Source organism: Thermobia domestica, chromosome 2 (genome assembly GCF_964235325.1).
Source record: "Thermobia domestica chromosome 2, izTheDome1.hap1.1, whole genome shotgun sequence".
In the NCBI taxonomy this organism is placed as follows: domain Eukaryota; kingdom Metazoa; phylum Arthropoda; class Insecta; order Zygentoma; family Lepismatidae; genus Thermobia; species Thermobia domestica.
This window is the reverse complement of record NC_137455.1, coordinates 82,191,842-82,205,185: the sequence shown is the minus strand read 5'-3', so window position 1 is coordinate 82,205,185 and position 13,344 is coordinate 82,191,842. Positions and strand designations below refer to the sequence as shown.

Below are 13,344 nucleotides of genomic sequence, written 5' to 3'. Positions count from 1 at the left end.
TTTTGAGAAGTGTCACCAGGAACAGATCCATCTTCCCCTTCCCCTATGGGATTACACAATCGCTGGATTTGAACATAATTCAGTTATTGTGGTCCGTTACATATCTCGCTTCTCTTTATTATCTGTCCAGGCACTGAAATAGATTATGTACGACGAGTGGGACAACACCCTACTAAACACGATCCAGAATCTATATGCTTCCAGTCCCAGGCTTTTTGAATACCGAAGTTACTCCTACACACTACCCCGTTTTTTTCTTTTTTTTTTGGGGGGGGGGGCTAGGTATTCTTATTTTGTCCACCCCTATGTGAAAGGACCTATAAATAATATACATTTATAACTTCTTTTTCTTTCAGTTAAAATTAATATCCACAGAGATATACATACATACGAAAATCAGATAATAAATGAAATAGTATCAGATGGGAAAATTTATGTAGCAACACCAAAAAGAAATACTGAAAACTGAGTTCCCTGATCTTATATTATCAACATTAACAAACAGACTTTTTACTGTACAATATATCTTAAAGTCTCCATTCTGCAATCATTGGTGATATATATATATATATATATATATATATATATATATATATATATATATCTAAACTGAAAAAATAATTTCCCTGTAGCTTCAAGGCTAAAGCTTCCTCTGGTGTGTCCGATCGCAGGTATACATTTGAGAAATCAAGACGACAAACAATTTTTCAACACAGTTGACTTTTACTATAGACTAACTTACACTGAATTCAAAATAGAGAAAATGCACAACTAGGTCAAATAAAGATACCCAAACACTATTAGTCTTCTCTAAAACAAGCCATACATTTTTCTCACATCTCGCTCAAAAGACTGATTTGCATAGTGGTTAACACACAACGAGTGACCTTGAGACAATCGTTCGATTTCTGGCCCAACTACACATTTTCTCTCTAACTCAGTACAAAAACTGTCGAGAAAGAATTGAATTCTGAACTTCTGAAATTATTAAATTTTAGAAATTCGGGTTATTTAAATATTATATGAACTTGGACCAATAAATATAACTATAGTTTAGTCTAGCGATATGTTTCAGTTTCTGAATTCATGGATGAAGCCAGGCAGACCTTAAAAATCTTCTAATAGAAATTCACGGTTGAACTGCCACTTAAAGCTATGCACATGAAAACAAATGCCATACACATTGTCATCTTGGTAAAAAATAATAATGTACATGTTTTGCCATTGAGGGTACATGCTTAAGTAGATTTACAGTAAAAAAGTAGGAAACAATAGCAGAAAATCACTTACATTTGCCATATTCCTCCGAGGAAACAAGCCACATCAGCAAGCACAATACCTACGCAATTCCATACTCCAAGACCGATGGCAACTGAAATAAACGAATAAGTTATCTCTAATATGCATAATTTCGAATTTACTTTCAGCGCAATTCACATCTGTATCATTAAGTTGAACATTTCAAGAAAAGAACGTACTGAGTTCGGAACTCGTAGAGGGATGAACATTTACATTCATTTGGAAACGTATGCCTTATAACTTTCATAACGTAGCTATCACCTCTAGCGAAAGCTTAAGCTGTTCGTATATGTTTACAATAATATACATAATTTATCGAAGTATAACGACTAACGCAATTACCTTAAAAGAAATGTCCATTTAGGTTGAAATGCGCGTAAAATTGCAAGACTTGTTAAAAGGAACCAGAGAATTCCAAAAAAATAATACGCACGATCTTCTCTACTACATAAGTCACTTAACCTGAAATCGAAAGAGTGACACTCCGCACCAATCATCCTTGAAACAAACCATAACAAACATAAATAGGGTGAGGTTATCCTATATTAGGTTATAAATATATTAGCTGTTATAGTAACATATACTTTAATTAAATCGAAAATAAATTTTGTATTCATATTTTAATAGTTTATTAAATTTTACTAGCACTGAAGAATTATATATAACGTAACTTCACGGTGGTACAGTTTTTGTCAGTGTCATGTTTGGTTTATATATACAGTATTTACTACATAAATATACTATATGCATGGAGTTCCTACATAAACACTGATTTAATTTTAGGACGTGATTTCTTATGACAGCAAGTTAAAGAGTGAAAAATTGTTTCCTTTCAGTGTTATGGCATATCGAAATTTTGTAAAAATGTGAAAACGATCGTAATTTGAAAATGGTACGTCCAACCAACGTCAGGTAATTAAATAATTATGTAAAATTCTATTAATATACAACTCAATATAGAGCAAGGACAGCCAAAGGGAGTTCTAGGTCATTACGAAATTATTACTGAAGTACAATAATAACTTGCTTTTTTTTTCCTTCATATAGTCATCAAGTATATATTTTCGATGAATGCACTATGCCTCTCTAAAGACCAAACACCCGCAAGAAGAAATCGGAGTGAAAGAAACATTGTTCAACGAAACATAAATGAATTTACAATATAAAAGATACTCAATATGTCAACTGAGAACTGGCATTTTCTCTTCTTTCTTTTTTCGCCTGGAAAAAGTAAGCACAACATAAGTAAATAATAGCCTAATGCAAAGGTTTATGAACAAATAAAGCTAACTGAACGTCAAGTTCCTGTGTGACAGAAGGAATACCTTATTATCTACTTTTTTCCTTTTTAAAAAGTACCATCATGCTCTGGGGTTAAGGGAGTCGATGATGAATGAAATGGTGAAATGAGGAAAGTGGAAGAAAAGGGAACATAAAAAAAAAAAAAAAAAAAAACGGTGTTCCTCAACTACAAAACCCACTTGGCACGAGCTGACATTGAACCAAAGACCACGCGCACCAGAGATGAGCACTCTACCACTGAGCCACCGTGGCCCCGTACAAAAAAGAATTTGATCCTAACAAGCATTCTCTCAAGAATCGATAATAGCATTAGGAAAATAGAAACATGTGCGATATGTTGATAAGAGAAGAATTTTTTCTTTCACGTAAAAATAACGAAAGAATACTTCTTAAAAAGGAAAGTTTCTACAAGTTATAAAAATAATAGAAAAAAGGCAATCCATGATAATACTAAGTACAAAAAGATGTGGAAAGAAAGGAAAGATGGGAGAAGTTGCAGGAAGAATGATGAAGTAAAGGAAGTCATTAAAAGGCTTTCTCTTTCTAAGCACATCCGGCATCCGATAGAATGCTGGATTTGGAATTTTCTTATTATGATATGTAATGAAAATAACCTTGTTCTTTAATTTTTTTAAAAAAAATCCCAACTAGAGCACATTTTAGAAATATAGGATCATAGTCAAAAACATGGTAGGCCTAATCCATATCAATTCAGGCAGGGAATTACCTCTAGTCTCAGAAGTTATTGATTTTAATATACGTTAAAATTCAGAACAAAGAAAGAAACAAATTATATATATATATATATATATATATATATATATATATATATATATATATATATATATATAGTTTCGTCCAAAAAAATTCCTGGCCCGAGATACAGGTCGCCAAAGATGGCGTCTCGGGCGTATTTTCTCACGTACGATTCTCGGTAAAATATCAAAATGGACGAGCGATTCAAGATATTTTGTTGCTTTTTTTTTTTACACTTTATTTCAGGATTCCCACAAAAAAGTGAACATCGATTTCCCTGACACAAATTCTTGCTTTCCCTCACATAAATTCTTGACTATAAATGGGAAGAAACAGCCGTGCAACACACTCCTTTAATACCAATCACATATTTGTTACGTTCAATATGAGTAATTGTTATTTACACAAAACTTAACATGTAAGTTTATAATAATACAGTTTATGTATGATACAGTACCACATACCTTGACATTACAAATTAGACAGTTTTTGCTTGAAGAAACGCAATGTAACATGCAGTCAAGAATATATTGCCAACTTTCCCTGAGACTTAATACTATCAGTCCTAAAATGAAACGAAATCTAAAGTAAGTTTTACGTCCCACCAGCCAGTATGCCAGCTAGCCAAAAGGAGACCATGATGATGAGAAATGAATGAAATGGTGGAAGAAAGTGGGAGGAAACGGGAAAACCCCAAAAAACCTACGAATACATTGTTTCTTCACAACAAAGCCCAGTGGGTGGCAGCTGGGATCGAACCAAGGACCCCATGCATCAGAGGTGAACGCTCTACTACTGAGCCACTGCGGCTCACTATCAGTCCTAATATTGCCAACTCTGAGACATATTAATCCTCGCATTTACATTTTAAAACAGAATTTTATTTTGCTTTCAGTTCTTGAAGTTGTTCTTGTTTGTAACAATTCTATTTATTTCTTCTTTTCTTCCAGTTTCTTAACTTCAGCACTTAGTTTTCTTTTTCCACCTTTGATTTTACTTTTCTCTGCACTTTTAATTCGTTTCTGTTTAAGGTATTCATCATAGCGTCTCCGAGCTGAACGAACTGAGAGAAGCATTCTTCGATCAATAGTAACAAATTCCACACCTCCATAGTAAATAAATGCATCATGTACCCACCTCTGAGCTACCAGAGAATCTTCGATTTGGTTTTCTACACTGAGTGTCTTATTGACTGAGAACCCGCTCTCCACTGAGGCATCGCTGTGGGATAAAATTCATCACTCTGCTCATCACATTTCAGAATCTACTTTTTACGTTACATTTATTCATTTAGTGGTATGTATTACTTGTTTTACAACTTATTCCTCCTATCTATTTTAATCCTTTTCACTTTTAATATTTAGGCTTTCCAAGGAAGGGTCCACTGGTAAGTAGACAATTATTTGTTAATTTGAATCATCCTCTCATGCGCCCATGTAATTGTAATCACAAGTCATACTTCGATTTCTGGTTTTACATGATCAATTATCCCCCTCCCTGTCTCTCACACCTCCCTCCCTTAGCATGAAATAGCAACACTGCATCACTGTCATCATTGGGAATGCTGTATCATTGTGGTCCTCTTCACATGTCAATCTGTACAACTGATACAGAGAAAACAACATTAGGTTGAAAACAAAGAATGTTACACTTGCACATTTACGTTCCCTGATTTTCCATGACATTTTCTGCGAAATGCATGATTTCCCTGATTTTCCAGAATGTAGGAACCTTGAATTTACTGATTCAAATACATCCTCCATTCTGAAAAATGCCGACAAAAGGCAAACTACTAAAAAGTTACTATCGCGAAGCGTGAATTAACTGAACAACAAAACATGTCCACCAAATAGAAGGAGCAAGTGAAACAATAGATATTTATAACAAGACCAGACTTAATATAAAGTACGTAGTTTAGATATGTTACGTCCCACTAATCCCCCATTTCAGACTAAATAACACTACTATAAATATTTGACCATGTTGAACAATTTTAAAATAACGTAACATTTTAATGTCACTAAACTATTTTCATAACAATTCGCCTCAGAATACAAACTAACGAACTAGACTTGTGATTTTTACCAGTCATTTTTATAGCTTATGTCTGCATGCTATATTTACACCCATAGCAGTTATGCCTTTCTCAATTGAATCTGCGTCCAGGAACGCAACTCCTACCACAAGAAATAAATTTTAAAGGCACTGAGAGCCTGAAGAGAGAAGTAAATATCATTAATATACATAGTGTGAAAAATTTCTGAGCCACCGTGGTTCAACGTTGCTTGAGTTCAGGAGTTCCACACTTAATACAGATCGTGAGCTTGAGTTGTGTAAAGTTCCGTGTGTATATTACTACTCTTTCATGCGTTAAATTTGACTGAATAATTTTTCATAACTATCGCTTGTGTATATTGGTATCAGGAACGTTACTCGTTTACATATACTGAACATGACGAGGTCTTTCTTGTAACACTGATCATTATAGAACAAACGACAGCATTATAGGCTTTGGCATTATTTAGTATCAGCAATATAGCTTTAACACGTGTAAAATAGTGAGCATTTGTTTGGTGCCACATGTGCCGGAACTTACTGAAACGGGTCAGAAAACAAACTTACACAAAAACAGAAAGCCATCTGAACTCGTTTTGATGTGGAGTTCTTGGGCAATAATTGCATGATTTTGGGAAGACTTAGTGTCTTTATAATTTCGATAGTCTGCTAGTTTCCTTTAAGTAAATTTTAAGTGCAAGTTGATATATATATATATGACTGATTCCATTTCAAATCGTCCAGGCAAAACAAAATTGGTCCCTATCACAGCTTCAGATTTCGTTCATTTTTTTCAATATGGGATCTACATGCAATATCATTAGACCCGTATTTTTCTTTTTGTTGAAAAACAATTCTCCTTCGATATACAGTCTTCCAAAATGACTGCCCTCCTCTAGGATTGTTCGAAAAACTGAAAAACATGTCAAATTAAAAGTTTTATTATAGAGAGTTGAGTTCATGTTAAGTTTAATGTCCCGTTCAGCAGAGAGGCTATATGAGACATGGACCTACTGATTAACGTGGAATCCGAACGATATGAGCTCCCGCATTTTATTATAGAGAAACGAGTACACTTAATAACAATTCCAATTAGTAGGAACAATATAAAGTAGTGTGTTTCGGTGGAAAGGAAATATTCGTCTCTTGGTCCAATAGGAATAGCGCAATTCATTCGTAATGTTGCCAACTCCTGGAGAAAATTTCAAACATTTTTATTTCTGTCCTCACGAGCCATATCAACCATCTGCTTCTAATATCAAAATCTACTCGGTAACGTCTCTTGAAAATGTAAAGAACTTACGTTTCTGATTATTACATCCTACGTTATACTATGATGAAAAGCTGAAAAATTCATTAAGACGCTATGTTTGGCCGCCATTTTCTCAAAAACTTTTAAAAATCTGAATATTATAACTCTTGGAGAAGTGCCTAAGTATTTAATATCCGTTAAACATTCATGCGGCTCCAGCCCCTAACGTTTGCAATTAATTACTGAAATTTCGATTTTTGTACTTGGAATGTAAATAATTCCTATGGCATTTAGGTCCTATACACAGGGCGATTTAAAAAGCAGTATGAAAATTTTGAGAGATGAATCCTGACATCAAATCAAGTAGAAAAGTTCCTATAAATATGAGTCGAATTCCGCTTCGTTTCCGAGTTACAGGATTACCAACTCGGGACCCAAAATTGGCTCGCAACAATAGAAAATAAAATACATATTTTTCGTTAAATCAGAAACTATACGTTAAAGTTATGGTTAAGTTCTGAAAGTTTATTTGTATTAATATGATGATTTTTACGTGCATAAGTGCGATGCAATTCGTTTCGCAGTATTACTGACTTGGTAACATTTTTTGTTTCCAAATGACATTACGTGGATTTTATTTGATATTCATTAATAATTGTAAACATTACATGAAGCACAATTTTCCCCATATCACCACAGTTTTCGAAAACACATGTATTTCATTAAAAGATTTTATCTCGTGCTTTATTGAGTTTGAATTTCACTTGGTGTTTACCATCTTTAATAAAACCAAAATGTTGAATGAAAACTATGTCTGTGTAATTTGTAATAGTCATAATAATAATAATTTCTTTTTTATTATTACAGAATCTCTCGTAACTACACTTCAAGTTCGATTTTTGTCAAAAAGCAAAGTGATATCTGCTGGACAAGTTGTAACGTGTTGAAGAAGTTCTGCTGCAAGCACGAAATAGATACGCTACGCAACTAATACTACGTTTTGGCAGACACGCTGTACGCAATACATATATTTTACCGCAAGATAAAAAAATTTTTTTCGAGAATTCTTTCTGAAAACAATCATATTATGCCGTTTAGGATAATTAACATATTTAATACGGTCCTTACTGTAATAGGACTTCTCCATTGTTATTCACACAAACACTGTAATTAGTGCACTGCAATGTTACCAGTTAAAAAAATTTTCATGGTTCCAGGGAACACTAGGACGATGTTCACGACACCGAACCACGTAATGAACTGTTTCGTAGTTTCAGCAGAACTTTTTTGAACACGTTACAACTTGTCCAGAAGATATCACTTCGTTTCTTGAACAAGTTCGAACTTGATGCGTAGAGTTACGAGAGGTTCTGCAATAATAATAATAATAATAATAATAATAATAATAATAATAATAATAATAATAATAATAATAATAATAATAATAATAATAAATTCTTCTTTGTATTATTATTATTATAACAAATTATACAGACGTTGTTTTTATTCGACATTTTGGTTTTACTAATGATGGTAAACATCAAGTGAAATTCACACTCAATGTTGCAAACTATTAATAACGCACGAGATAAAATCTTTTAATGAAATACATACAAGTTTTCGAAAACTGTGGTGATGTGGGGAAAATTGTGCTTCATGTGATATTTACAATCATTAATGATTACCAAATATCAAATATCCAAAATCCACGTAATGTCATTTGGAAACAAAAGATTCCAAGTTGGCAACACTGCCAACTGAATTGCATTGCCCTTACGCACGTAAAAAATCATCATATTGATAGATATAAACTTTCAGAACTTCATCATAACTTTAACGCATTTAACGCGAAATATACAGGTGCTTCAAAACAACAACGACGTTTGGGAGGTGATTCCTGACATCAAGATAAGACAAAAATTATAGACCAACCTGGGTGCACAAATGCTACTTTTCGGAGTTATAGCTTGCCGAAAACATGAAAAAAAGGAACTTTAAAGGTCCATAGCTCCAATAATATGGGATCTACCGTAGTCAGGTTAAGACTTCATTTAGAAATTAGTATGTATCCACGTTTCAGAACCACGCGGTACTTCCGCAATAATTTTTATGGAGGTGGTTGGTAGCAGTATTCCCTCTATAAAAAAATGTTGCGTGAGTACCGCAGGATTTTGAAACAAGTATTTTTTGGATAGCGCACATACTAGTTCCTAAGTGAAGTCTTGACCCGACTACGGTAGGTCCCATTGTATTGGAGCTATGGACCTTTAAAGTTCTTTTTTCATGTTTTCAGCAGCCTATAACTCCGAAAGGAAGCATTTGTGCACCCAGGTTGGTCTATATTTTTTTTTGTCTTACCTTGGTGTCAGGAATCACCTCCCAAACGTTGTCGGTGTTGTTTTAAAACACCCTGTATATTTTATTTTCCATTGTTACGAGTCGATTTTGGGTCCTGAGTTGGGAACCCCGTAACTCGAAAACGAAGCGGAATTCGACTCGTGTTTATAGGAACTTTTCTACTTGATTTGATCTCAAGATTAATCTCTCAAACATTTCATGCTGCTTTTCAAACCACTTTTAGGACCTAAATGCCCATGGGAAAAATTTACGTTCCAAGTACAAAAATCGAAATTTCAGTAATTAATTGCGAACGTTAGGGGCTGCAGCCGCATGAATGGTTAACGGATATTAAATACTTAGGTACTTCTCCAATAGTTGTAATCAATTCAGGTTTTTAAAATGTGGGGTTTTTGAGAAAGTGGCGGCCAAAGTGGCGTCTTAATGAAAGTTTCAGCTTTTCATCATAATGTAACGTAGGATGTAATAATCATTTAGTTCTTTACGTCTTCAAGAGATCTTATTGAGTAGTTTTCGATGTTACAAGCAGATGGTTGATATGACTCGTGAGGACAGAAATAAAAACGTTTGAAGTTAGCAAAATTTTCACCAAAGTTGCCAACATTGCGAGCGAATTGCGCGATTCCTATTGGACCAACAGACGAACTTTTCCCTTCCACCGAAACACACTACTTTATATTCTTCCTACTATTGCGATTATGTTACTAAGTAAACTCGTTTCTCTACAATAAAACTTTTAATTAGACATGATTTTCAGTTTTTCGAGCAACCGAGAGGAGGGCAGCCACTTTGGAAGGCTGTATATCGAAGGAGATTTTTTTTCCAGCAAAAACAAAAAATACAGGTCTATTAACTTTGTATGTAGTTTTTCATTTTAAAAAATAAACGATCTGAGACAGTCGTGTGGACCACCCTGGACGATTTGAAATGGAATCACTCATATATATTTCGCATGCCAACGAAAGTCACAGCAAAAACAGAGAAATATACGGCAATGGGTTAAACAAGGTGTTGGTATCACAACTGTAACTAAAAGACTGGATTTACCAGAAAGATATCTATCTTAGGGAAAGACAATTGGTCACACAGCTATTTCTAAACATCTTAAGAACACCAGCTGGGGAAGAAAAAACTTATATGAAGCCTAGAAAGGCACTACTTTAGCAGAACGTATTCGACCGCATTAAATTTCGTAACAGACAAAAGTTTTGCTTATGGATGCGTGAGGATCGGATGAAACGTGCTTATATGCTCTTCACCAACGAAAGTCTGGAGGATCTCACTTCTGTATCGAACTACCACAATCATCGGGGCTGAACATCATCTCCCTAATCACTCCCACACAGATGCCAAAGTTCGGCCTTAAAATTATGTAGCTGGAGTAATTTCAAGCTATTGCAAAACAGACCCTCTTGAGAAAGGAAAGACAATTGACTCCCAACATTACAGAGATTAACTACTTCTTGTTTACCGATGCCTTACCAATCCCACCTTGTTTCCTGTTCGGAAGTATGCGACTGTGATAAAGCCAAATGTTACACTGCAAAAATCATGAGAAGTGTAATCCCCAAGGACTTCCCGGAGTTTGGATTGACTGGCCATGTAACGGCCCGGACCCTGATGTTATGGAGCACTTATGATCTCAACTACAAAACAATCTTTCGAGAATCAAGGTCTCGCAACCGAGAAATATTGATTAAATGTCAAGAAGTGATCCGTTGTCATCCGCAAGGAAAGTCACAACATAGTTGAAAGTTTCCACACTAGAATCATGCAATGCTTGGAACGTAATGGAAAAGATACTAAAAGATTATAACCTCATCTACTCAAGTAAATCATATTTGAAATGTTTCTTCATTGCATTAATTTTTCTTCGGGTTAAAAATTAAGTTCACACCCTATATTATTATTTATTCCCAAAAGTAAACAGGTTAACTCTTTACTTTGGTCAAGGCAGTGATATGCTGTCACTGTTAGTACTGTTCCTGATTCATATAGTATTGCCGAGCGAGCGTTAGCGAATGAAGGCGGGTTAGAGCCCTGATGTTTTGAGTCTTTCGTTCTTGTGAACTGTAACTGCGGAAATCGATTCAGAAGAATCAGTTATTATCACTGCCTTACCTAAAATAAAGACTTACCAATAAACCTGCGCCAGTTTTAATTTGTTTGTTAAACAATATTGAAGATGTCATTGTATTACATCCAGACAACAATTACAAAATAAAGTAAATAATCTCTTCCTCACACATCGCCAAAAGCTGAAAAGCAAAATCACTTCACGCAAAATATTTAAAGCCTCCAGCAGCTAAATAATTTTCAAGTCTATAGGATAAGTGTAAAAAGTTTTACTTGCGGGTTAAATCAATCTTATTATTATTAGCAAAAAACTTACTTAAGCTGCCAACTGTTCCTAATCCCCTTGCAGCATATTTCATCCACCAGGGTACGTCATCTTTCTGGGCATCTCCCTGCCCTGGCCTTTGCATCATGGAGCCTAATTTTTCAGCGAACGACTGAAACAAAATTAAAATAACTATGAACTTATAGCAATCAATGAAAGTCTTCTCAAAACAAATTAAAGACGACAACAACACAAATCTACTCTCTACTACAGATTTAAAATATCACGAAACCATTTTATGTTGCTTCAGCAGCTGCTGGTCAGGTTCACTTGACTTTAACAACTCTTCTTTTTCTTCTTTTCTGATAAATGGTCAATGTGTTAGTTTTTAACAACGTTGTTGCTGACTGGATTTATAAAAACGACGTCAAGAGCCTCATTACGTATTGGTATGTATCCATGCAAATTTGCGTTTGTGTTCCTGTTGCGTTCAGATTCGCTCGTTTTCAGTAGATCTTTGTGGAATGAGGCCCATAATCATATTTAACTCGTATATGTTAAGTACACCACTCGCAAGGATTGTAATAAAATTATATTTTCCCACTTTCTCTTATTGTTCTTCATATCAAAAGCAGGGGCGTCATTTCAGACTTCGCTTGAGGGGGGCAAGAGCACCACTAACATAAGACTTTCACGTTTTATACTAGTATATTAGTAGACAATCGATTAAAGTATATGTATTCCTCAAACTCTTGGGGGGGCAATTGCCCCCTACTGCCCTCCCCAAATGACGCCCCTGATCAAAAGATTTGCGCTGGATGACATGACCGCTGGATGAAATTCAAGAGGACTACCAGAACTAACTGTTGAAAATTTTCATTTTTTTTCACGATTTACATATAAGTGGAGCGTTTGGACATATGTTATAAAAGCTACAGTGCAGAAAAACACAAACGAACCTGTGCTACATGGTCACTAAAAGCACTAATGCTATCTAAACGAGTCAGAGCTAATATGATATATTAAACCGTTCCGGAGCGGCAGCGTAATTTTCACATCTATAGAGAACCATTTATGTGATTGTATGTAGCACTTATCTAAGCACTTTTTTCGAAACAAAACCTTTTAAAAGAAGTTAAAATTTCAATTCTTTGTGTTGATCAAATGAAATCTAAATCGTGATGGTAGAGAAGTACTTCCACGTTTACTCGATGCTAAGAGAGTCAAGTGCTACGAAGAGATTTGCGCAGTCCGTCCTATTAGCCCAGTACAGAATACATGTGAGCAGACACGTAGCCAAGGGGTGGGTCCGGACTCCCCCTTTCTGAGACAAAGAATGAAAAAATTAAAGAAGGATGAAACAAAAAGAAACGAAAAAAAGAAAAATCAGCGTTAAAAACAAAAAGCTACAGCAAGCCTTTGGTTACTCTTTCATATGAGGAACTTTGCGTAGAGGAATCGGGGAGGGGGTCAAGTTAAAAATGGACATTATTGTAACGAAGCATTCCGAATTCCATCTAGCTCCATGCTAGTCCTAAGGATACAAATGACGATCGATAAACAGGTTCGTTCAGATAGACTCTCATGTAGAAGTTAAGAAGTGCCCACAATCACCAATAATATGAGCATGGCAACAAAGAAATTTTCAATTTCTCGGCAACACTAATCAATTTTATAGGATGTCTTTACTGCCACAGACAAAGGATATATAGGATATCTTTTGTCTGTGTTTACTGCCGAAAGAGATTTCGTTGCTATCCTTGAGGGAATTAAACGAACATAAGAAAAAGAAGATGAAAGAAGACAAAAAGAACCGGGTTCGAATCACCTCGGAAGACTATCCGCCTTATGCAGAGTCGTTTGGACGTATGATTAGAGTCATACTAAAGGCCTGACTACTGCAGTAAACATATTTTAGTAGACCTCTTTAGTATGCCTCTAATAACCCGTCAGAAGAACTCTGCATAAGGCCGTATATCTT

General features: G+C 35.1%; 1 protein-coding gene across 2 annotated transcripts in view; it reads right to left on the bottom strand.

Moving 5' to 3' along the window:
• Nucleotides 1-11,813, bottom strand: part of fwe (calcium channel flower) — a 28,884-nt gene extending 17,071 nt beyond the window's left edge. For both annotated transcript variants that reach the window (XM_081743059.1, XM_081743052.1), the window contains exons 1-3: nt 11,656-11,813; nt 11,415-11,535; nt 1,291-1,372 (exon numbers count right to left, since the gene is read on the bottom strand). In XM_081743059.1, coding sequence (XP_081599185.1) covers nt 1,291-1,372; nt 11,415-11,535; nt 11,656-11,658 — 206 coding nt within the window. In that variant the 5' untranslated portion in view covers nt 11,659-11,813. The remainder of the gene's footprint in view (nt 1-1,290; nt 1,373-11,414; nt 11,536-11,655) is intronic.
• Between the last annotated feature and the right edge of the window lie 1,531 nt (nt 11,814-13,344).